The sequence below is a fragment of the Panicum virgatum genome, chromosome 1N, assembly GCF_016808335.1.
Source record: "Panicum virgatum strain AP13 chromosome 1N, P.virgatum_v5, whole genome shotgun sequence".
NCBI lineage: Eukaryota > Viridiplantae > Streptophyta > Magnoliopsida > Poales > Poaceae > Panicum > Panicum virgatum.
Window position 1 is genome coordinate 58148426 of NC_053145.1, and position 25745 is coordinate 58174170.

The 25745-nt window shown below is 42.3% G+C and overlaps 2 protein-coding genes and 1 pseudogene across 6 annotated transcripts; 2 read left to right on the top strand and 1 right to left on the bottom strand.

The window, feature by feature from the left end:
• The first annotated feature begins 1210 nt into the window (after positions 1–1210).
• LOC120656992 lies at positions 1211–10606 on the top strand (annotated as a pseudogene). The gene is made up of 17 exons (XR_005668051.1): positions 1211–1504; positions 1596–1678; positions 1797–1914; positions 2458–2973; positions 3060–3172; positions 4170–4401; positions 4732–4895; positions 5324–5405; positions 6324–6413; positions 6934–7166; positions 7841–7912; positions 8119–8268; positions 8353–8496; positions 8807–8953; positions 9268–9351; positions 9486–10058; positions 10173–10606. The product of XR_005668051.1 is annotated as an ATP-dependent DNA helicase homolog RECG, chloroplastic-like (transcript).
• Positions 10607–12078: 1472 nt separating this feature from the next.
• LOC120656993 (heat shock 70 kDa protein 17-like) lies at positions 12079–19335 on the top strand. Its single transcript, XM_039935233.1, has 14 exons — positions 12079–13015; positions 13231–13463; positions 14558–14717; positions 15293–15538; positions 15649–15785; positions 16366–16696; positions 16770–16931; positions 17416–17490; positions 17571–17671; positions 17747–17816; positions 18343–18399; positions 18488–18549; positions 18626–18698; positions 18804–19335. The coding sequence occupies exons 1-14, from the start codon at positions 12251–12253 to the stop codon at positions 19023–19025; spliced, it is 2694 nt and encodes an 897-aa protein (XP_039791167.1). The 5' UTR covers positions 12079–12250; the 3' UTR covers positions 19026–19335.
• A 594-nt stretch (positions 19336–19929) lies between these two features.
• Positions 19930–23567, bottom strand: LOC120656994. 4 transcript variants are annotated; one of them, XM_039935235.1, is made up of 11 exons: positions 23297–23567; positions 22964–23094; positions 22502–22791; positions 22206–22430; positions 21987–22130; positions 21783–21910; positions 21523–21692; positions 21361–21452; positions 20831–20967; positions 20298–20437; positions 19930–20123 (listed from the first exon to the last, which is right to left on the bottom strand). In XM_039935235.1, exons 3-10 carry the CDS (start codon positions 22652–22654, stop codon positions 20371–20373), a joined length of 1116 nt encoding a protein of 371 aa, XP_039791169.1. In that variant the 5' UTR covers positions 22655–22791; positions 22964–23094; positions 23297–23567; the 3' UTR covers positions 19930–20123; positions 20298–20370. The 4 variants fall into 4 exon arrangements, with proteins under 4 accessions (XP_039791169.1, XP_039791171.1, XP_039791170.1 ...); XM_039935237.1 differs by having other exon boundaries at positions 22964–23110; XM_039935236.1 differs by lacking the exon at positions 23297–23567 and having other exon boundaries at positions 22964–23276.
• Between the last annotated feature and the right edge of the window lie 2178 nt (positions 23568–25745).

Sequence of the window (25745 nt, forward strand, 5' to 3'; positions counted from 1 at the left end):
AAATTTTAACCAAAAATATAAATGGATACCATCATGCAAAGTTTGAGGCTGAACAAAAATTTCGTGCAAGAAGAAAAAAGAGATAATCTTGCACTTAAATAGTTACTTGTGGCGATGAACCTAAGGCTCTATAGGCAAATATTCGGATCACGATCCGATTAGCCCTCCTCCAACAATCGGCAACATTGCCGGTATGAGGTGATGTGATGGAGAAAGAAGTTGTAGAAAGTACTAGGCGGGTTCTTATCTCGCCGCTAGTGCATGATTCTTTTCCCGAGACAATGTGAGAGAGACGCGGAGATCGAAGAGTGCTGGGAACCGGTTTTGTATTTGTTAATCAAGGAAAAAGTTTATTTTTCATCCTTGAAGTATTACAAAAGTGTGGCATTAATCCCTGATATTTCATTTCGTGCAAATCAACCCCTTGACTAACTAAACTGGTGCATTTATCATCCCCACCTTATTTTAACAATGGTTTAGTACAATCTAATGGCAGTTCATGCCACACTATCATTTGACTAATCTCCGCTTAGTAATGTAATATGCTGAGTTGAAGATATAAAGCCTAAAAAACACTAGATTCTCTACATTGGGTACCCCATAAAAAATTTATCCAAAAAATTAACTTAACTGATTCGCATCGAATTATTATAGCGATTGACTTAACATTAGATGTTGCTAGGCCATGATTAGTGAGATAATTACATGACCTAAACCAATATTGTATGGCACTAAACCATTGTTAAAATAAGGTGGGATGATAAATGTAGCTAGTTAAGGGATTGATTTGCATCAAATGAAATATGAGAGATGAATGTCACACTTTAGCAATACTTAAGGGATAAAAAATACACTTTTGCCTTTAATCAATATTTGCTCCATCTCAGCCGGCCATTTCGCCAAAGCTGTTGGAGGACGCCTTAGCAGGCACGAAAGATGCCCAGTGGGCTGACTGGTCGGCTGGTCAGGCGAATGGGCCGGCTGAGCAATGCGTGTTGGACTGTTGCGGTCGGGTCCGCTTGATCAGCCCGGAACATGTTGGGCTGTCATGGGCTTCTCGGATCAATCTAGCCCACACTGAATGGGTGGTCAGTTCCCGTTTCATCCCTTCTCCACTGGACTCGGCCGCCATCCCTGCCCTCGAGAGTGTGCTCGTCGGTTCCTCCCCACGCAAAGGCGAAGCAGACGACTGCTCAAAAAAAAAAAAAAGGCGAAGCAGACGACGGTGCCTGCTCCTCGCCCCGCTCCGCGACTTCTCCCTTTCCTCCGCTGGTGTCCTCCACTGTCCGTGCCGTGGAGTCCCACCCCGCACTATCTCTGGACGGCTCGGAAGTCGTGCGGGCGCTGGCTCGTGCTTCTCCACATCCTTCATGCTCTGGAAATTTGATGGTATTCGTGTGCGCGCTTGACGAATTGGTCGCCGCGGCGAATCGGGAAGGGTCTCACCCTCACCTGCGCGTCCAACTCCATGATCGCTTCCTCTTCCTTGCAGTCCTGGCTTAAGGTATTCTGTTTTGTCTCCTCTGTTAACTGTTATGTGAACTCTAATAAACCCTAAACCCTATCCGTACCTGAAATTGGTCGGTTCCCGTCAGTGGGGCAGCGATAATAATCTAGCGAGGGTAATCTCCTTGGAGTTTCGGAGGGGGCGCTCCAAAAGGTGCGGTTCTAAAATGAGGTATTGCTTTGTTCAAAACTTGGGATTTCCCACTACTTTTCTGCAAAGTTATGCCTGAAACATGACTTGTGAGTAGAAATTAGCGATGAGGATGTCTACTGAGTCTCTTGGACTGCAGATTTAGGAATGCTCTCGGTTCTAGACTCTTTCAGTGGTGTTCGCGTGAGAATCACACATCTGTTCGGAAGCTGTTGGAGGTCGATGGCAGGTCGGAGAGATCAAAGCTCCTTAAGAAAGTACGTGGCTCAATAGCAATTTTTTTCTGTCACTTGTGTTTATTTTAACCTTTGAATTTTGCAATGCATCGTTCTGTTCCCACATCCGTCTTCTACACTAGCTTTCTTTTGAAGTTTTGATCCTTATATCTTTAGCTGGAAATGCTTGGGAGATGTTAGCTGCATATATCAAATCTACAACTAGGAACAAGAGAAAAAACCTCCTTTCTTTGCCATGTCTATATGTTTTGCTATAGCTGCTGTCTGCTGTTGTTTGGTTTTAGGTCCAAGGGATTACCCTACTCAATTATGTTGATTTTACATGCTGTGCATTTTCCTGTTTGTTTCTGCATTTCCCTAGAGGTTGTGGCATGTTGCACACTAAGGGTTGCAAAATTAAAAGCACACTCCAAGGGACATTTCCAGCTACTAAACCTCGTTATTTCTTTAGGATTTTTCCAACTCCAATTTCATGAGTGAAGCGTAAAAGCACTCGACAAACTATTACTGTTCATCTTTACTTTCTGCAAACATTAAGCTTACTCTGAAATATGTACTATGCAGGTGTCTGTTTTGATGGGTTACAGTAATGCACAAGATTTAGTTGAGCAACAAAGAGCCCATAGAGAATCTGCTACTGAGTTGATTAGTATCTTCAAAGAAATTGACTTCCCAGAAATTTCTGCAAAGTTTCCTTGCATAAAAATTGGGGATGCATCACCTATTGAACTATACGAGGATTCTACTAACATGACGTGCAAAGGAACTGTACTTTCTGAAAACCTCACAAATTTCATCCGAGGCTCTGGTGGAAATTTGGAGACAGCTTATGAATTTCCTAATGAATGTCATCCATTGAGGCAAACACCCACAACTACAGATGATGCTTCGAGCACTGAAGAGAGCTCTCTCATGGCACATCATATTTCTCAGGAACCAGCAGTCGATAAGGAATCTCGTCCTGAGTCATTGCCTGATGCTACAACCTCTGACAATAGCATGCTGGATAAAAGTATCAGGTGCTTGCCTGGAACAACTAGTAGGCAGTATCGCCAACTAGAGGATGGTGGTTTCCATACGGTATAAGCACTCCAGTTGCTTCTTTCGTATTGTCCTTCTGATTTGGTAAAATCAGAAAGTTCTTGACATCGATATCTCCTTTATAGGTCCGCAAATTATTGCAACATTTTCCTCGGACCTATGCAGATCTGCAGAACCCTCAAGGTCCCATAGAAGATGGGCAGTACATTATGTTATTTGGTACTGTTATATCTTCCAGGTAATTACATGTCACGCATATGATGTTTAAAGCCATATAAGTCATTCAGGAGGCGCATAAAGTTAAGACACAAAATGAGCAATTCAATCCATAATATATTTCAGATCTACTCCCTCTGTTTTTAATTAGATGTCGTATAAGGTTTTTGCAAAACATTGGAAAAGGATGCCGCATTACTGTCTGGATGCAGTGAACGATGACAAAACATTTACTCAGCATGCATGAGCAAGGACGGAGCCAATCAAACCATTAGCTACGCTGGAAAAAGTGAGGTGCCGGCTTGCATGCGGCCAGCAGAGCCAATCAAATGACTCCATGCGGCATGCAAATTAAATACAGGAGCAGAGTGCAGATGCCTCTCTTCCTCCTTGGTCTATATGTTGCACTCTTATACGACACCTAATAAAAAATGGAGGGAGTAACGGAAACTTGAAGTTGGTCATGAATCATGATTCTCATATCACGGCTTAATTTCCTCAGAAATATTTAGTTATTTTGACTTCCTTGAGAAAGCAGCGGTTTTATTCTATAGCAATCCCACGTCGTTGTTCTTGCTCAGCTAGTGCTGTTCAGTCTGTTACAGCACAATATTTGGAAGGGGTTAAAACAATAAATTATAAAGGATGCTTTGTGCAGCATGCAAATTCATGTTTGTGGATCTAGAAGATAAGAATAAGATATAGTTATTCTTTTAAAGAAGAATTGATTCTTAAGTTTTGCTGGTTTCTGACTAAAATGTAGAAAGCACTGGATGGAAGAGCCCAATTGATTTTTGAAGTATGCAACAAAAAAAAAGAGTTTTCATTTCATATTATTGAATATCTGAAGTTCCATATTCCCTGTGTTGACAATCTTAAGATAGTTTCCTTTATACGCTAATCATATAAGGTTACAAGATCTCCATTGTGGCCATCACTTTCTGGATAAAGCAGTACATAATTGTTGATATTGATATCTTACTATGCTTTCTTGTAAATACTGTGACTTGTGTTCTCAGGGGAATCAAGGTTAAGTCCACATTAGGTTTTCTTGAGGTGGTTGTTGGTTGTTCCATAGTTGAGACCAAATTATGCTCTTCAGTTAAGTGCAGTCACTATGATGCAGAGCAGAAGACAATTCATTTGCACCTCAAGAAATTTTTCAGTGGCACACGTTTCTCTTCTCAATATTTTCTTAACTGTATGTCTGCAAAGCACAAAGAAGGGGATCTTGTTTATGTCAGTGGTAAGGTTGGTGAATTGAAATATTGTTATCTGTTGCATGCTACTTATTCCCACTTTCTGGTGGTTCTCCCTAATCATGAAGCATGCCTGCAGATGGTCTTTTTGGTCTTTATTTGTTTTTTATATTGCTTGGTAATGCCACGATGCAAAATGATATGTAACTGTAAAAACTCATTTGTTCTTTGCCCAAGTGCATTTTTAAGCATAGCCAGAATGTAGCTTTATTGTGCAAATATTATTTCTTGTAAAGAACTAGTTTCTGAACCAAATAAGGAACTAGGTTTAACAGAATATGTATATGAATAAGTGAATAACCTACAGATTCTGTCTGTGCAGATAAAAAAGGCGCTTGCTAATGGCCATTATGAGTTGAAAGAGTACACTATTGATGGGCTTGAAGGAGAGGGGGAACAGAGCAGTATGCTTGACAGGAGACCACATCCTATATATCCATCAAAAGCTGGATTAAAACCAAATCTGCTGGGTCTCTCTATCTCTAGGTAAGTGCAGGCTGTGTGTAAGGCCTGAATGGATTTTCAATTAAGTAGACCATAATTTTGATGCTATTATGTTCATCATCACTAAGCTGAACACTGTTGGTTCTGTACCTGCACATATGACTAAGCCAAAATTTTAAATCTGCTGAAATGGAAAAAGGGAACGAGGTGGATTGATGGTCGTGTCCTCAATAAATTGCTTCTCGAAAGGAACAGATCCATTTTATCTCCTCAACTTTACCCCAAGAGGCCAAGACTAGTAAATATCAAAATGCCCCTCAAATATTCAGGTTTACACTGTCAGCATTTTATGAGATGGCTGCTAACTGTAAGAAGTTAACCGTCTGTCCGTCTTTACCTTCATTGTAATGTATTTACATACACATTATTATGTTCCATCAAGCTATTTAATAAATTGCAATTGTGCACAGGGCCTTGAAGATGCTGACCCCAGATGTTGATCCTATGCCTCCTGATGTTCTCGTTGAATTCAACTTGCCTAATCTCTTTGATGTAAGTGATGCCATGAATTACTTCATATAATTGCTCTACTTGCACCAACTATAGTAGGAACCTTTTTTCATTGAACTATAGTATGAATCTAGATACACGCTATTCTCTTCACCTTCATCAACTATATTTTAAACAATAAAAGACATATCCCTTTTCAAAATCTAGTTTTTTATCATTTAGTAAAATGTTGTAAAGAATACTACATCAACTAGATACAAACCTTTTTCTGAATCAACTATGTGTTGGGTTTCATCTCTATTCTACTCCACAACTTGATTGGGAACAAACAAGGGGGTTTGCTGCTGCTGTTGTAAAGTGCTGTATAAGGATGAACTGCTGGATTCTGAGCAATAACATATACAGCTCTATTTTACCAGTTTGGGCTTCCATTATAATCGCTTCGGTTAAAATCTACTGTTGTCAGAATTCATGCAGTCAAACAATTTCAATCTTGACAGATGGTGTATTCCGTGAATTTATCAATTGGATAGTTGAAAAAGATGAGGATATTTGTCTTAAAAATTTTATTTGTACTCCACCCAGCTTTTAGTGTCAGGCATATTTTTTAGAAGAAGTCTTTAAAATTAGGTTTTGACCTTAAATTTGTCCTGTCATATAGTGTCAATTCCTATGGAATCAATATAATTTTTTATCTTATTTGAATGTGACTATATTGATACAACTTTTACAGTTTGACATTGTCAAATATAAATTCAGCTATGTTGATGGATGGACAGAGTATATTGCAATAGAGATTGATGGCAAAAGTTATTTTCTGTGAATTGTGTAAATGACATCATTTTTAGGGCTGCCAAAAAGGCATCACATTTTTTTTCTGATTAGTGTTAGTATTGTATGTCTTGTTATGTTTCTGTTTTGCTAAGCAATGTCTTGAATGTCATTTTTTATTAAGTTTAGGCTTACATGGGAATTCACAAACCTAAAGATCGAGATGAAGCCGATTTTGCTCGAAGAAGGCTTATATTTGATGATTTCTTTTACCTCCAGGTATCATTGTTGCTTTCAGCACATTTACTTTGCTTCATAAAAAAGTGTGAAACATATACAAAAAGTGGTGGTGATTGTGCTTGCCTCATGTTTAGCACGAGCACGTTTGTATCTTAATCCTGGGATGTGTGCGGGGGTGTGTATGGTCTCTCTGTGTGCTTGTTTTTTGAAAGCTATGGGTGTGTGTGTTCGGTATGGCTATTTTAGCCTTTCTACTTCTTTCTTAATGCAATGATACGCAGCTCTCGTGTGCATCCGAGAAAAAATTGTTATGGCATCTGTGCAAGAGCTCATTGTATATTTGTAGAAATTTCAGCCATATTATGTTTGCTACTTTTTTTTGCAACTTGCTTGTTCATGTTGGTTGATTATGTTGATTTAATAAATCACGGATATCAATACCTTTTCTACATTGTTAGCTTCAGAAAATGCCACGTCCACATTTCTTTGAGCTCGTAATTGTTCTTTAACTGTGAAAATAAACATGCGCCACTCACAAGAACATTTGCCATTGTTTCAGTTGGGAAGGCTATTTCAAATGCTTGAAGCAGTTGGTACGCGGATTGAAAAGGAGGAATTGCTATATAAGTGTAAAAATCATGAGCTAAATACTGTTGGTGTTACCGATTGGTCTCCTCTTACAAAGAAATTGTTGGAGGCTCTTCCTTATTCACTTCTTCTAGTCAATTGAATGCTGTTAAAGAGATTATATGGGATCTCAGGAGACCAGTTCCCATGAACAGACTCTTGCAGGTAGGTGTTGTTTGCACTTTTCTTAGTTTGTTAACTAAACATTTCGCTCTTTTTTCTAGAGTTGTTCATCAGTGGTTATGTTCTACTCAACTCTATTTGTGGCTATCATATCACTTGTATTTCTTATTTCAGTCTTGTTTGTTTTAAATAATTGTTTGATAGAAATGTTTGAAATGCTTTCCAAACATGCATCCCATCTTATCTTATGATTCCCAAAACAGTAAGTATGTTAATACTATATCTTTCTTTTGAAAATTCTGTATTGGTATACCTTCCCTTTTTTTATTTGGTGTTCTGGAAGTTAAAGTTGTTCCCTTTTAGTTGTATTATAATAATTCAATGAGAGGCTTAGTTGCACTTTCTTAGCTAAGTTGCCGCTACCTCATTTTGTGCCTTACATTTACATATGCAGTTCCTTTGTTCATTTGTCACAATGAACACACAACTTTCGTGGGGTGGTGTCATGTTGTGTTTTTCTTTTCTTAATAAAGATCGTGGAAGCATTACGAAATGTCTGCATCTGTTTTGATTGTTACTCAAGAAACCTACTGTAGTTTTCTAGTCGAGGGATCTATTAGAATTTTGCGCACACTATCTGCAAATGTGTTACTCATTCATTGTGGCTTATATGAATATTGCTAAAACTTACAAGTGTTTCTGTTTGTTGGTAACAGGGGGATGTTGGCTGTGGAAAAACTATTGTTGCTTTCCTGGCGTGTATGGAGGTTGTTAGTTCAGGATTTCAGGTATTGATACTACTCCACATTAATATTCTTTCCTTGTTTACTCTATATCAAAGAATTATCAATGGCATCCTGCTTGCTGAGTTATATTAAATTGTTGATGCAAACAGAACATACGAGAAAACAAACTGTCTTGTCTTTTCCCTATGGCACTTTCTTCATCATGAGATATGGTTCGATATATTAAACCTTTTTACAATTGTTTCTAGGCTGCTTTCATGGTTCCAACAGAGGTACTTGCTCTCCAGCACTACGAACACTTGACTTCATTGCTGGATAAGTTTGATGGAGATGACAAACCAAACATTGCCTTGCTTACTGGCTCAACTTCCACAAGGGAGTCAAGGATAATACGAAATGCAAGCTGTTCTCCCTATTCTTTTCACTCAAGTTCCCTATGCAAATTATAGCATTTATATTTATATATATTTTATATATCACAGGGTCTCAAAACTGGAGAGATAGCCATGGTCATTGGAACACACAGCTTAATTGCTGATAAAACTGATTTTTCAGCTTTACGTATCTCTGTTATAGATGAACAGCAGCGCTTTGGAGTTGTACAGAGAGGCAGGTTTAATAGTAAGGTAGATTGCTGAGAATTTGCTCTTTCACATTGAATGTTAACTATGCATTTCCTTTCTGTATGTTGTTTTGTTCAAGTACTGGCATGAAAACTATAATCCTTGGTGGACTTGGGGAGAAGTTTCTTGATGGATACATGTTCTGGTCTTTGGGTATTGTTAACGTGCATTTATTGTTACCATCATTTGTCAAAATCAAAATCTTACTGTTGATTAGTTATGGGTTGATTTATGCCTTTTAGTTTTCGTTTATAGTTGAACAACATTAAGTTTTGTTTAATAACACAAATTGCTGCATCTTATTACATTACAGCTGTATACTTCTTCATCGAAGTTGAGTGATGAAAATGAGGCTTCTGATTCTGAAACATTTATGGCTCCCCATGTTCTTGCGATGTCAGCTACTCCAATTCCAAGAACATTAGCACTTGCTTTATATGGTGATATGTCTCTTACTCAGGTATGTTGCTGCAGATATGTTAAGTTTTCCAAGTAACTTGTTCTTGCCCAACATATAGGAAATTGGATGTTATTATATGGAGTACATATGTACCATTTTAGAATAAACATTAAGCTGGAAATTCGAGACAAATACAAATATATTATTAAAAATTAGTTGCCAACTCTGTCCTCATTGAGACCGCTGGGGCCTGCTACTTCAAAACTTAAAAAATCAGACTTAGTTCATATGCAAAAGCTGGTTTACTGCATCTAGTAAATTTCATGTTCAAAGGTATTACTGATTTTCGCAATTGACACCTGCTTTTCTTATAGATCACGGATTTGCCTCCAGGTAGGCAGCCTATAGAAACCCTTGCTCTTGAAGGCAATGATGCAGGGTTCAAAACTGTTTTCCAGGTGATGACATTTTTTTTTTGCATTTTGTTTCTTCATTGGATCTAAATCTTTTGTTGGTCCTGTGTCTTAGTTGTATGTAGATGGAGTCAGCTCTGTGTTTTTTATATTTTTCTTTTCAATCTTACGGTCTGCTGATGATGAGGGATGAGCTGATAGATGGGGGCAAGGTATACCTGGTGTATCCTATCATAGATGAGTCAGAACATCTGCCACAACTCCGTGCTGCAGCAGCTGAATTTGATTCCATAAAAGAAAATTTCGAAGGCTATCCTTGTGGGCTGTTGCATGGCCGCATGACGAGCGATGAGAAGTATGAAGCTCTTAGCAGTTTTAGAAGAGGAGAAACATGCATTCTCCTATCAACACAAGTGATTGAGATTGGGGTCGATGTTCCTGATGCTTCCATGATGGTTGTCATGAATGCTGAGAGATTTGGAATTGCTCAGCTGCACCAGCTGCGAGGGAGAGTAGGACGCAGTGAAAGGAAATCCAGATGCATATTCCTGGCTTCCACTCCAAGCACTCTGCCAAGGCTCAAGGTGCTCGAGAAGTCAGCTGATGGGTTTTACCTAGCTAACGCAGACCTGCTGTTGCGTGGCCCTGGGAATCTACTTGGCAAAAAACAGTCTGGCCATCTTCCAGAGTTTCCAATAGCCAGATTGGAGATTGATGGTGGTATTCTTCAAGAGGCAGATCATGCTGCATTGGTAAGTTCTGCCCGTGAAGGCGTGAACTTTCTAAAAAGGGTTGTTCTGTAAATGTATTACTGCTTATATTGAATCAGCTGTACTGTAACATATTTCTTTGTGGCTACAATGCAGAAAGTGTTGGCTTCAAGCAACGATCTAGCACTGTATCCACGCCTGAAGGTGGAGCTCAGCATGAGGCAGCCATTGTGCATTCTTGGAGATTGACCTGTGCAACCTTGAGAAGTGATTTAAAGAGGAGACATACTCTTAGGCAGCCTTAGTTTGCATGTAGATATAGTACTGCTCGCATTGTTGGCAAAGCTGGCATTGGCATGCCATCTGGTGAGCAAAGGCGTGCACTGTGTATGGTTGGCTATTGCTAATGACAAAATCAATGTTGCTCTTTGGAAAATTGTCCCTACCGCTTTCCGAAGGCCGAAATGTGCAGATTCCAGTTCCGACTAGTCCTTGAAGTTATTTCGCGGTGTTATGGGGGTCCAATTATTAAAATACAACAACACCTGGTATGCACTAGATGAATAAATATAATCTAGTTATTTTTTTTCTTTCATGTGAACAGCCCTATCTTGAAGCCAGTTCAAGTTAGGAGGAAAGGACATTTCCGGCTCAATGTGAAAGTAAAGTTTTATATATGTACTCCCTCCGTTTCAAATTATAAGTCATTTCAAGAATCTTGGAGAGTCAAACTTTTTCAAGGTTGATCAAATTTATACAACAAGGTAATAACATTTACGATACCAATTAAGTATTATTAGATTCTTTGTTATTTATATTTTCATAGTATACTTATTTGATGTCATAAATTTTTGTGTTTCTCTCTATAACTTTGGTCAAACATTGAAATTGTTTGACTCTCCAAAATTCTTATAATAACTTATAATTTGGAACGGAGGGAGGAGCTACTTAATGTTATACTCCCTCCGTTCTTGAATATATGACACTATTGACTTTTTTCTTTGTTTGACTATTCATCTTTTCTATAAATATTTATGCAAATAGTCAAATCTTCAAGTTAGATTCAAGAGACTCTTGATAATAGACGTAAAGGTACTCATTTCACTTCATTTAACTAACTGATTAATTAAATAATGTTGGTCGAAGTTGAAGAAAAAAATCAACGGTGTCATATAAAAAAGAACGGAGGGAGTAGTGATTTTAACCTCAAGTGACACGTTTAACAAGTTTATGGAACTACATGTGCATTTTAAGAGTACTTCCTTAGCAGGATAAAGTTAAGGACTTGTATTACACAGGAGGATGAAGCACACGGCGCAATAGTGCATGGTATGCAGATGCTGCATGATTCCTGCGAAGGTTGACCGTTGACGATCCCTGACGCCGCGCACCTGGTCTTCGGTATTCCCTAGTCTTCCACAGTTCCACACTTCCACGAGGCCGCAGCAAAACCATGGTCGGCTTGTCAGTCGCTTCCATGAACCGTAGCGCGCCTCCGAGGCTCCGACCACCTCGCGCGTCCAACGCACCGTGCTCACTAGGGCTGGACTCGAGCCGAGCCGAGACTTTTTTCGAGCTTTCTTCGAAATCAATATATTCGTATTTATTATAGTCTCCCACGTTGTTTGATATGCAACTTCAAATCGAGCGAGCCGAGCCGAGCCGGCCAAAATTGACTTTTGTTCCAAATCAACTAATCTTTATTTTAAAAAAAAAGAACGAACGTAATCGGAGCAATTTTGAAAAAAGGCACCAAGCCAGTTAACGAGCTTTTTTTCCAGCCCTAGTGCTCACCATGGAGTGCCACGTGGTAAAGTTTCCACGTGGCCTGTTTTTATTGGGTCGATGACTCGATTCGCGCCGGTCCTGCTGCGTTCTATTTCCTGAAACTTTACACATGCACCCTGGCTAACTCGCTTATTTCCCGAAAAGGCCTTGGTAGCACAATACTCGTGAAGCGGCAGTGATTGTATTGCAGAAATATGAAAACATATGGCGGCCCGTAGACAAAATCTCTATTTGCAAGATAGAACAAAGAAAACGAAAATTTTGGTATCGGAAAAATATAGCACGCCCCTTCCACCTCCCTCCCGTCCTCGAGATCGTTCTCCCCTCCTCCGCTCCCCCTTCCTCCGCGTGCTGCTCCAGCCACTCCGCACTCCAGATCTCCGAACCCTAACCCCTCCCCACATGCCATTGCACTGAGCAGTAGCCGGCAGCGGTAGCCACACGCCATGGCGCAGCTCCGCACCTGGGGGATCCTCCTCGCCGTCCTCGTCGCCGCGGCCGTCGCCGTCCCGCCGGCTACCGCGGCGGTGGCGAGCATCGACCTGGGCTCCGAGTGGCTCAAGGTCGCGGCCGTGCACCTCGCCCCTGGCCGCGTGCCGATCGCCGTCGCCATCAACGAGATGTCCAAGCGCAAGTCCCCGGCCCTCGCGGCGCTCGCCGACGGCAACCGCCTCGCGGGCGAGGAAGCGGCCGGAATCACGGCGCGGCACCCGTCCAAGGTGTTTGCCCGCGCGCGGGACCTCCTCGCCAAGCCCTTCTCCTACGTGCAGTCCTTCGCGGAGTCGCACTTCCTCCCCTACGACCTCGTCCCCGACGCGCGCGGCGCCGCCGCGGTCCGCGGCGACGACGGGCAGGTGTACTCCGTCGAGGAGATCGTCGCGATGGTGCTCCACTACGCCGCGGGGCTCGCCGATGCGCACGTCGGGGCGCCCGTGCGGGACGCGGTGGTCACCGTGCCACCCTACTTCGGGCAGGCCGAGCGCCGGGCGCTCACGCAGGCCGCACAGCTGGCTGGAATCAATGTGCTCGCTCTCATCAACGAGCACGCTGGGGCAGCTCTTCAGTACGGAATTGATAAGGACTTCTCCAACGCGTCGCGGCATGTCATCTTTTACGATATGGGCGCTGGTAGCACCTACGCCGCGCTTGTGTACTACTCATCCTACAACGCCAAGGAGTACGGGAAGACAGTGTCTGTTAACCAGTTCCAGGTATTACACTCCTCTCCTAGGATCTTGGAGAGCTGTTCAATTGCACTTCTCTTTGATGTCTGGTGGCAATTTCTTCGTGGACTGTCTGGTACTTATGATTTCTAATGGTTAGAATGATACAGTAGATCTGAAGAAAATATGATCTTTTTAGCTGCGCTGCTATGATGAGATGATGACTCAAAAATATATTGCTGGCTGACTCTAATTATCTGCAGGTTAAGGATGTTAGATGGAACTCCAAACTTGGAGGTGTTGAAATGGAAATGCGACTGGTCAACTATTTTGCCGATCAATTCAATAAGCAGCTAGGTAACGGAGTTGATATCCGTCAGTCCCCCAAGGCAATGGCTAAGTTGAAGAAGCAAGTTAAACGCACCAAAGAAATTCTGAGTGCAAACACAGCTGCTCCGATTTCAGTTGAATCTTTGTATAACGATGTCGATTTCAGGTTCTTCACTGCCCTCTCTTGTATATTATGGATGCATAACATTTTGGTCAGGACATATGGATGCAATATGTAAAACAGATAAAATGAGCTTGACCAACTTAGGAGGAACTAGGTGCACTGTAATTAAGAAGAATTGGAAAGTAGGAACCGAAATAATAGTTGAAGATGACTTGAACTTGGGTGGTGTAGCTGGGCACCAACTGAGCTAGGCTCCTTTCCAAATATTGAGAATAATTCATTGCCCTACCTTATTTTTCAGGGTACTATTAGTCCAAAAAGTATGAAGTCTTGTTTCTTTTAACTAAAACTTCGGCACAATGTGGCCTAGGGCAAACCTACTATATTTGGATTAGCGTGAATGATAGATCTCTTGTTTGTCAAGTGTCTTGACACGTTTCAGATTGAATTTTGTTATTTTTTTCTTTCCTTTTGAAGCATATTAATACAATCTCATTTCAATATAAAAATTATTTGAGTTGCAAACACGTGCTGTTTATGGGTTTGCACCACTTGGGGTAGTTCCTACTCCACTTGAAGTGCCATGTCTGCTGTTGAACTTTTTTTTTATAGGGAGACTTAAACTTTATACTGCGGAACCCACTTTCTTCCTAACTGTTATGGCAAGTGGAGCCGGTCCAGGGCCCACGCGGTACTGTACCGCATGAACAGTGCCGGGAATAAGGATTAGATGGGTTTGTTAGGAAAGAGATAAGTTAGATTGATTCGGTTAGGATATTGCTTAGGGGTCAAGTCAGTCGTCTCTATAAAAGAGACTATCATGTATCAATTAGAGGCAAGCAAGAAGAACCCTAAAAGTAGTCAGAGCCTCCAAGGGAGAGCGACGAACAGGCCCTGGACCGGCTCCACTTGCCATAACACTAACTGACCATTGCCAATATTTGCAAGGGTAGTCTTCAGTTCAGAGTTCCTACTTCTTATATTTTTTTCTACAATACTTGCGATTTTTCCCAGCTCATGCTTTCAGCTTTGCTCAGTTTAGTCCTTAGTGTATTGTGCGCTTCTGGCCTTAAATAACAATTGGAGCATTTTTCACTTTGTTATCTACCGACCTAATGCATGTTTGTTTGTTACAGGAGCACCATAACACGCGAGAAATTTGAAGAGCTTTGTGAAGATTTATGGGAACAAGCTCTAACTCCAGTTAAAGAAGTGCTCGCACATTCTGACATGAAGATTGATGATATCTATGCTGTAGAACTCATAGGAGGTGCTACACGGGTTCCAAAATTGCAGGTTAATAAATTTGTCTATCATTATAGACTTCTACTTGAGCTCTGTTCTGCATTGCGGTGACTTTTAAAAAATTTAAAGCGCCTTTTCTTTTTGATGTTTGGATACTGTAGTTAGTTAGAAGCATGTTCTTAGGGTCAGTAACAATGAAATGACCAAATCTTAGTAAGTGTTCCCATAGCAAACTAGATTCTTGCAGCGCAACCATCTACCGACAAAATTTCCCTTAATGCAAGGGGCTGTAATGGAATTCAGCATAGCTGCACTCTTGAGCATTTTCACAAATCCTCTTCTCCCTAGAAATTAATCCATCGTTACATGCATGCGGACATGAATCTTTGCCTGCTTTTTTTTTTAATTTTACCTTCTTTTTTAAATAAGAATTTTCAGCATATAATTGTTAATTGTTTTGTACGTCTCCTATTTGTTGTGACCTCAAAGGGTTTGTAAACCATTGTTGTCACACATGTAGGACTTCATTACGTTTCCATAATTCTGTTTATGCAATAATTACATCTTCCATCATTACATATGACTTTACATTGTCTCATAACAACAATATTATTCTCCTACTACAGGCCAAGCTGCAAGAGTTTCTGGGTCGACGTGAACTGGATAAGCATCTTGATGCTGATGAAGCAATTGTTCTGGGCGCCTCACTGCATGCTGCTAACCTGAGTGACGGGATTAAGTTAAACCGTAAATTGGGTATGATTGATGGCTCTACATATGCTTTCATGCTTGAAATAGATGGCCCCGATTATGTCAGGGATGAAAGCATTGATCAAATTTTGGTGCCAAGGATGAAGAAAATGCCAATAAAGGTTAGTAAATTAGTCATTCTCTTTTCTTCAAATTCTGGATGAACTGTTTCATCCTGTATTTGGAAAGATATATATATATATATCTAAGGTAGCTTGGTACTCCTCTACAGATGTTTAGGTCCATTAGACATACCAAGGATTTTGATGTCTCTCTCAACTATAACAAAGCTTACGAACTGCCTCCAGGCATTCCATCACATAAGTTTGCAGAGTATTCAATATCAGGCCTGACAGATGCCACCGAAAAGTAAGCATGCCAACTACTTAATTTATCTTTGATGTCTTGCTCATAAACAACTTAACAACCTCATCCAAATTTGTCCTTCAATGCGAACCATATGTGTTATTGCTATATTGATAGTTTCGTTGGAACTTATAATAAATTAATTGATATTTATTAAGGTATTGTTATTTTGATATGGTAGATCTAGGGATAGCACGAAGAACCTGTTCGTCGCCCTCCCTTGGAGGCTCTGACTACTTTTAGGGTTCTTCTTGCTTGCCTCTAATTGATACATGATAGTCTCTTTTATAAAGACGACTGACTTGACCCCTAAGCAATATCCTAACCGAATCAATCTAACTTATCTCTTTTCTAACAAACCCATCTAATCCTTATTCCCGGCACTGTTCACGCGGTACAGTACCGCGTGGGCCCTGGACCGGCTCCACTTGCCATAACATATTTCTATCATATCATTTGTACCCACACTATATGTAACTCCATGGCATAAACTTAATCATATTCCTTTTCAATAAGTTATTCAAGTGGTAATACTATATGTAACTTCGTTGCATAAACTTAATCACTTTCCTTTTTCAATCAGGTATTTAAGCCGTAATTTATCAGCACCCATAAAAGCAAATATACATTTTTCTTTGAGTAGAAGCGGAATTGTTTCTCTTGATAGAGCAGAAGCAGTGACTGAGATAACTGAATGGGTGGATGTTCCAAAGAAGATTTTGACACTAGAGAGTAACAACACCAATCAGAATTCATCTTCTGAAGCAGGGGCAGCTAATGGTACGCCAGATAGTAAGGATAATCTGAATTCTGATAGTGATGCTAATTCCAGTGCTCCCATTGATGAAAGTAATGCTCAAGAAACTATTACAGAGAAGGTGCTCAAGAAAAGAACATTTAGGGTCCCACTGAAGGTAAGCTATAGTTCTCCATAATTTGGTGCTATAGTTGTCACAGCATTGTTTAATTTGTATGTCATATATATAGGTTGTGGAAAAAACGACTGGTGCTGGAACAATTCTGTCAAAGGAGTTGTATTCTGAAGCAAAAAATAGGTTGGAGGCACTTGATAAGAAGGATGCTGAACGGAGAAAGACTGCTGAACTTAAAAATAACCTAGAATCGTACATATACTCTATGAAGGAAAAGGTACCTTTTATTTTTATCATTTCTTTCTTTAACTTTGCTGAAATTTCATAAAGGTTCATTTGCCTCATTCATTTTGGTAATCATTTCCCATAGTTTGGCAATTCCTCTATTTCTTCGTATAGTATGTATTTTTTTGCGGGTTCGTATAGTATGTATAATATATGAAGTTTTGTGAGGATGTGAATTAACTGAACCCTAAAACTACCCTGATAATCTTGATTTAATCAGTACAAACTAAGCAAGTACTCCCTCCGTCCCAAATTATTGGTCGTTTTGGCTTTTCTAGATGCATAATTTTTGCTATGCATCTAGATATACATTATGTCTAGGTACATAGTAAAATCTATGTATCTAGGAAAGCAAAAACGACTAATAATTTGGGACAGAGGGAGTACAACAAAGTTGGACGTGGTCATGATTACTCTTTGTTTCACATCTTATTTGTATATTGACTGCCTGTGTATCATTTGACGATATATGACAGCTGGAAGAAAGCACAGATATTTTGACTGTCTCAACTAAACAAGAGAGGCAATCCTTTGCGGAGAAACTTAATGAGGTTACCTTTTTTTCCTTTTGCTTTCAGTTTCAGTTTTTGAGTATAAATCTTAGCCTGAAGTTCTTTTATGACAATTGCAGGTGCAGGATTGGTTATATATGGACGGTGAAGATGCTCAAGCAAATGAATTCAAAGAACGCCTTGATCAACTTAAGGCCATTGGTGATCCGATTCTTTTCAGGTAGTTATTTATTTATCCTCTTTAGTTCATGCATATGGATGAATAACTAAGATTGTTCATTTTGTCGTTCTCCAGATTGAGTGAATTGAAAGCCCGACCAGCTGCCTGTGAAAATGCCCGATTGTATCTTTCTGAGCTGCAAAAGGTATCAAAATAGAGAACCAAAAATGATTTTTGTAACTACAACTGTTTATGCTCTTTACAGCACGCATGAAGAGTCCTTTTCAAGAAACAAGGCAGTTCATTCTGTTTATTATATAATACTCTGTTTAGTTTGTACAGTTTGAGCATGATTACTAATGTTTTCCGAAGATCCTTGTTCAATAAGGAACTTTGAGAAATATGGTGCAACAGAACACTGCCACAATTGAACAATTCAACACTGCAAGAAATTAAATAAATTTCCTTTCCTTGAATGTTCCCTAGCTGTCTTTCTTATGCGGTCTTGTTTGATTCTCTCATTCTATAATAGTTCTCAAGTAATATGAAGATCATGCTTCTCCAGCTGCTACATGCTTGTTTTATATTGCAAAATTAATACGCGAATTCTAGCAAAGAACAAAACCTTTGTTTTACATCCGTTTTATGTATGTTGTAGAACTTTTCAGTTTAACATTTTTAGACTGCTCAATTGCATGGTTGATGTGTTACTCTTTTCTCAATTCTTGCAGATTGTCAAGAACTGGGAGACAAACAAACCATGGCTTCCAAAAAAGAGAGTAGATGAGGTAAGACCTGTGAGATTAGTGAAGTTGACTGATTTTGATTGATTTTGTGCAATGCTCATTTTTCTGGTCGTTGCTTATCTGATTCTAGGTTGTAAGTGAAGCGGAGAAAGTAAAAGGTTGGTTGGAGGAGAAGGAAGCCCTGCAGAAAAGGTATGCTCGGCTGTGCCCACCACTTCTTTCTTGAGTTCATATCTTTTAAGTGGCTGACTCCAGTTGGGCATTGCAGTACCCCTGCTCACAGTCAGCCTGCTTTCACATCTGAAGAAGTTGTTGACAAAATTCTGGACCTACAAGATAAGGTTAGTGTTTTTGTACAGCATCATATAGCCATATGCAGTTATGCACACTTGTCAGAAACTACATGTCCAGGTAGTCGGTATAACAGATAACCTTTCTTTATGCAGGTTGCGAGTATTAATAGGATTCCTAAACCAAAACCCAAGATTGAAAAGAAATCTGCAAAAGAGGAAGAGCCTGCTAATAAGGAGAAAACTGCCTCTTCAGAATCTGCATCCAGTGAGACCGAATCCACCGGAACATCTCAAGAATCTAAAGCCACAGAAGGCGATCAGTCAGCATCACCTGAGAATAGTGATTCGGAACCACAATCTCACGACGAGTTGTGAGTACCTGAATCAACTATGGAGAGCCGTAGAACAGGTTGGAAATATGCATATACTCCAAGAAGGCAGTCTGAGGATAAATTTTGGTTGCTCAAATTTTTCCCAAGTTTCCTTTGGTGACCAAGAGACGAGGCTATGTAGGATTTTAATGAACACTAGATGTTGATCTATAGTTTCTGATCGCTGTATAGCAGCTCTGGTGATGTACGTTAGCGCCTCAAAGGTGTAGTTCAGGATCAAGAAATTGCATTGCTGTACTGAACTCATTTGATTTTTTTTTTATATGATGAATGCTATACAAAATTTACGTCAATCCTTGCCACGAACATAATGCGTACAAAATAATTCGCTTCAGTCTCGCTAGAATTGACTTGGAACTTCACATTCACTGGTGTGGCCTCGAGATCATTCGTTTAGGATCATCTTTTGGCCCAGCGATATCATAATGTGGCCTCGACAACTTGACCATGGTTGGAAGCACTTCACATTCAAAGGTGTGACTGTTGGTGTGCTAAGGGGTGTTTAGTTTGTGAAAACGTTTGAATTTTGGTACTGTATCACATTTCATTGTTATTTGGCAATTAATGTTCAATTATAGACTAATTAGGCTTAAAAGATTCATCTCGTATGAATTAGTTAAACTGTGTAATTATTTTTTTCAATTGCATTTAATGCTCCATGCATATGTCCAAAAATTCAATGTGATGGATACTGTAGAAAAAAGTTTGAAAACTAAAGGGCCTAACAGAGGTCAGCCGAGCCGGTGGATCCAAATACAGGTGGGACTCTCAAGGGGCAGGGCACCACTGCCACAGTGCGCCACCCGATCCCGACAAGCGTCTGCTGTGCTGTCTGCCGGGCAGTTCCGAATTCCGATTCTCCGAGCTATTTCGACCTGCCAGGGATCTGGGTAACTGGGTTCATTAGTTACTACTGTATCAGCATTCAGCAGGATTAAGGAAAGACATCCAGAAACAGGCTCTGCCAGAGTGAGAACAACATCAGCGTCTATGCTCTACATCATGCTCTACAAGACAATACCAACAGATTGTATTGTATACTACACGATTGGACGAATCTCCTAGTACAGCAACACCTAATCACCGTGTTCGGTGGCTAGCTTCCGGGCTGCAGCAGCAGCAGCCAGCAGCCGCGAGCAGCCAGCAGCAGCCTAGCAGCGAGCAGCCAGCAGCAGCCTAAGCAGCAAGCCGAACGGCAGCAGCAGCCGCGAGCAGCCGCGAGCAGCCCGGAAGCTAGCCGCCGAACACGGTGAATGGTTCCTAGCAATCGGCAGGCCATGCAGTTTCTTTGGTGTTATTTAGCTTGCAGAAGAGTAGAAACTCCACAATCATGTCCCATGATGTGAGAAGTAGGTGCACAGCATCACGTCTTCATCTTGTAATTTCACTTCCTTCCTGTCAAGGTAAAACGATTATTGTTCACCTCTCAACTCTGAACTTTGATGTTACGTGGATCCAAGCCATGCAAAAAAGAAGAAGGAAGAAGGCAGATTATGGTGTCGCACGAACCAATTACCAACATATTCACATGGCAGACAGACTACACAGTTAATGTTCAATGCTTTTGCAAAGTTTTGCATTCCTAAATGACTATAGGTAGTCTTACTGCCTGGTGGAGCCTGATATTTATATTTTGTCCAAACACAGTAATTTTCATCCTTGCCACTTTGATTCATGAAAAGTTTAGTTTTGTCAGAAACGGAAAAACTTAATGTTGCTGATAAAAATACAATATAGATTCTAGCAACAAGCAAACAAAGCGAACACATATATGGATTAGAAGCATACCATGGTGGGAAGATGCGGATTATGTTTCCTACCAGAAGATCCACATTATCACATATCTTTGGACTGAAAATAATGGTCCTCTTAGTTCTGCTCTCATTCATAGCATGGTCTGTTGTGGCGTCACTTCTAATGGTAGACTGCATGAAACACAAGTTCCATGAAAAAGTCAATGCCACGACATTCTAGGAGAGCTTCATTCGGTTTGATGACAAAATGAGAAAAGAAAAGGAAAATTATCTAGATGCAACACAATATTTTTCAACTTCAATTTGGTGCTCCATATAGTTGGTCAATTTAGAAAGAATGGTTTATCACCATGAGGAAAATCATCCAACAGAAATTTTTGTATAAAGCAAATGATCCCAATAAGCAACTGACACAGAATCATCTGGAAAATGCTATCCACTTTTGGAAAAGGTTACTTCATCTTGGCAGCATGATAAGGAAAATATTGCTAATTTAGAAGGACTTCTGCCTCAAGACCAAATTAAATAGAGAAGATAAGAGTTTTTGTAAGATGGAGGACATACATTGCTCTTTTCCTGGAACAAGCAGCAGCAGACTGTTAGCTTTCCTTCCAACGACCTTGACAAAATCTGAACAGTAATTCCCTTTGAATCACCTGCAAAGGTGAACTGTCAGTACCTCTGAAATACATGTATACAAGCAGATGAAGCTGTTCGAAAACATACAAGTGGTACCAACCGCTATCACTAGTAAAATCATATATGTTTCAAGTTTCATAACAACTAATGTAGCACCACCTAAACAACCTTGCTCTATATTAAACTGTCTCAAGAACTCTGCATGCCTATCCTTTTCCATCTGCATAATCTGTTGCATTCTTCCATGATAACCAGCTCTGCCACAGAGCAAAATGAAAAATAAGCTGAATTCCATAGACATCTTGATGGCTATTTCAGAGAGAATTGGCAGCAATTCAGGATTATACCCTGTTGATATCAGGGGAAGCATGGCAACCTCCGTGTTTGTTGGATTGAAAACTTCTTGGAAGAGGTCAGCCATTGTTTGCTGCTTCACATCTTTGTTCACCAAAGTCAAGTGGTTTTCAGTAACACCCTATTCCAGGAGAAAAGGAAAAGATGTTGAATAGTCCAACAGAGCAATGGCTAAATAACAGGTTGTGTTAACATACTTCCTCTTCGCTAGATGTTCCATCAATTATATGCTCCAAGGGATCCTCACTGTCAATACTCCTCTCTCCTAAAATAGCTAGTGTTTTCTTCTCGGAACTGAGGGGTTTTGGCTTCCAATCTTTATATCTCGTGTGTTGGTGCAACTGCATAAATTTAGAATATTCAGACAAAAGTTACTAGGAACCCCCAATAATGAAACAATACAATAAGAAACATACCAATGCTGTCCCAACAGAAGAGCTACTTCTACCCTGTAGATCTTCTAGAAGCTCAGCAACTGAAAGATTTGCTATCTTCGCCGGACGGGTAACCTCCGATGGCAGATCTTCAGATTCTTCCTTGATATTTCCAAAAAGTTCAGCCATCAAAGCTTGTGAAACTTTACCTGGTGGCACCCTAGAGGAAACTTCTTGCTCCCTGATATTCAGCATGTGTTGGTGCAACTGCATTGAAATACTCAGAAGAAAATTGTTGCACTCCAAACAATGAAATAACAACACGAGAAGACACACACCACAGATGGTTTCCTCACAGAAGAGCCACTTCTACCCTGTAAATCTTCCAGTAGCTCTGAAACTGAAGTATTTGCATTCTTGGTTGGAAGGTGAAACTCCGGTGCCAAATCTTCAGATTCTTCCTCGATATTTTCCAACCGTTCAGCCACCATAGTTTGTGAAACTTTAGTTGATGGAGCTCCAGATGAACCTTTGTACCCCGCAATATGCAAGATTTCTGTCTTTACATCATATGGAACAAAACCATGTCCAAGTATTGAGAATCTGGGCTTCTTTTCACTTTTGCCCCCTGCATCAGTAGACAAACAGAGGACCCATATAGGAATATTCACCAGGAACAGTTTTGCTCAAAGAAATATCAGAGCCTACACAATCTGTATAACAGGAAGTGCGGTAAATTTCAGGCAGAAAAGAGAGAACATAGTTCTGCTTATTCCAGAAGCAAGGAAAGAGGTGCTAACAGCTTTGTGCGCACACGCCAACTCATCAGCTTCTTCCGAATCCTCATCCCACCCGTCTGATTTATCCTTATCCTCCATTCTGCTAGTCTGCTGACCTTGTTCTGAAGCTGGGCGTGCTAATCAGGCTCTTGCTGGTGCAAGAACATCCTGTCAGGGGCGGACCCAGCATAGGACATTGGTGTACACATGTACACCCGATAATTTTTGCAAACGAAATCGAAGTTAGTAGGTAATATATTGTAATAACTGGATCATATCCGAATCCAAATAGTTTTGCTAGGGTTTGGGGTGCTCCGTCTCGCACAGCAGAAGGAAAGAGAAGGGCGGGCATACCTGGTGGATGCTCATCGCCGGCAAAGGGCTGGGCCAAGACGTGACGAATGGCGCCGCCGCTCGCCGAGTGGTCGCCGCCAGGGAAGGAAGACAGAGTCGCCGTCAGAGAGAGCCTGAGGCCCTGAGCAGCCGTGACCGTGAGGGGGAGGGGGCTGTCTATGAGCCGAGCTTCAGCGAGCCTGCCACCTCAAGCAGTCAAGCTGAGTTCGATACCATTCCGAGCCGAGGTCGATCTGAGCTTGAGATCACGCCGAGCCTACAGCTAAGCTCGAGTTCGTGATAGTATGCTTTTTCTTCAACCTTGCACGTACTATTTTATTAAGAGAGAAGAAGCTGTTTCAGAAAGATCAAAGTCCATGAACCGCAGTTCATAGCCAAAAAACTAAAAGCACCGGAGAAAAACAAAAAAAAACTGTCGATACCTTTGGACTAGGGTACCCCTCTTGCTGTGCCAAGACTCACGTAGTTATCTATAACTACGCCCTAAAGAGCTGAACAGCCGGACCCCTGGGGTCCGACACAATCTCATCGAAAACGGTCCCGGACCCACTTTCCGCTAGGACGGGTCCGATATCACCAAATCCGTGTGTTCTTACGTTCTTGCCCCCGAGCTAGATCGGCCTAATAGCTTGGCACTTCCCCGAGTACTCCCCCTCAGGGAATAGGCGGGTGCATTCCGCCACCCGGCTGTGGGTGCCCCCAAAAAGCCCACGACATTTGGCGCCGTCCGTGGGGACGTGCAAGCGTTGGCTAGATCTCCAGACTTCTGAGGCTGAGCTCATCCTCTGCAACGGCGACGAGAAGATAAAGAGAGGCATGGCGGCACCTACGCCGCATGCCATAGCGCCGAGCCAGTGGTGCCCTCGGTGCGGCGGCACACGGCAGCAGCGCCTGCTGTGCGTCGCCACCGCGACACCTCAGAGCCAGCGCAGTGGCGCGCAGCGGAGACGCCCGCTGTGCGTCACCCTACAACACCTCCGCGTCGGCTCAAGGTTTTCTCTCAAGCAACCACCAGGACTCCCCTGTGGCGACATGACGTCGGCTCAAGGCTTTCTCTCAATGTGAAGCCTGGAGCCGACCGCTGTGGCCCGGGGGAAGTCTATCGTCGTCTCCTCCCTCACCAGGACCGAGTCTCTCTTGGTGCTGCTGCAGACAGGATTCCGCCACCAGGCGCGGGGGCCTAATGCCAGCACTAGGCGCGGGGGCCTAGCGCCAGCACCAAGGTCGAGCCGGCGACCGTCCGCCCTTCTCCACGCTCCGTGCTTATCCAAATGAGCACCCAGCTCGTGATGAGTAATGATCGGGCTGGCTTCCGGCGGCAGACGGCGGCTGGGCCACTCCGGTGGCCCGCTCCGGCGGAGACCGCTCGCCACGGTCGCTCCAAGTCCACTCCGGTGGCCCGCTCCGGCGGAGACCGCTCGCCACGGTCGCCCAAGTCCACTCCGGTGGCCCGCTCCGGCGGAGACCGCTCGCCACGGTCGCCCAAGTCCACTCCGGTGGCCCGCTCTCGACATGGGCACGCCAACGCAATCAGCATTGCGTCACGATAATGGCCCCACCTACGGGTTCGTACCTCCCCCGAGGTGGGCCCGGGGGCCACTGTCGGTACCTCTGGACTAGGGTACCCCCTCTTGCTGTGCCAAGATTCACGTAGTTATCTATAACTACGCCCTAAAGAGCTGAACAGCCGGACCCCTGGGGTCCGACACCATCTCACCGGACCAACGGTCCCGGACCCGCTTTCCGCTAGGACGGGTCCGGTATCACCATGTGTCCCGGAGAACGGAGCGCTCAGCCAAGACAGCCGGACCTCTCACCTGGTCCGGGACCCCCAAATACTATCCGGACCCCTTAGCGGAGAGGGAACAAACACCCTGCCTGGGGGGGTCCGGAAATGCCACGTGTCCGCAGGCGCAGGTACGCACGCGGCTGCCAAGCTTCATCGGAAAGACTTGCCCACCTACCGCATTCAAAGCGGGAGGTGTTAAGTGCACTCTACCACAGTAGAGCCCGATGAGACTTTTGCCAGGCTATACTGTTTGTCGCGCGTTACCAAGGTGCACAGTCCAGCCGCTGGCGCCACTCACACCACGCGCGTCAGTCTGCTATGCCAGATAGACACGACGACTCGGCGACGGAGTATCATAACGCCTACGCGGTAGACCCAACAGTCTACGCCGCAACCTACACTACCTCAACGTGCGCCTCGCCGATGGGACAGGAGAAGACCCCACTCGGTCAGAGAGTCTACAGGACGGTGAAGCGTATCCGGCAAGAGATTCTCCATCGCTGTAGCACCATTAGTGTCTATTCAGTATAGTATACATCATTGTTGGGCCCATCTGTCGGGGTCCAACACTTGTGTACACGTCTTCCTTGCTCTATAAAAGGGAGATGCCCGTTAGAGAAGGACTCAAGCCGGGCGGGGCAGAGGATAGACTCATTCATA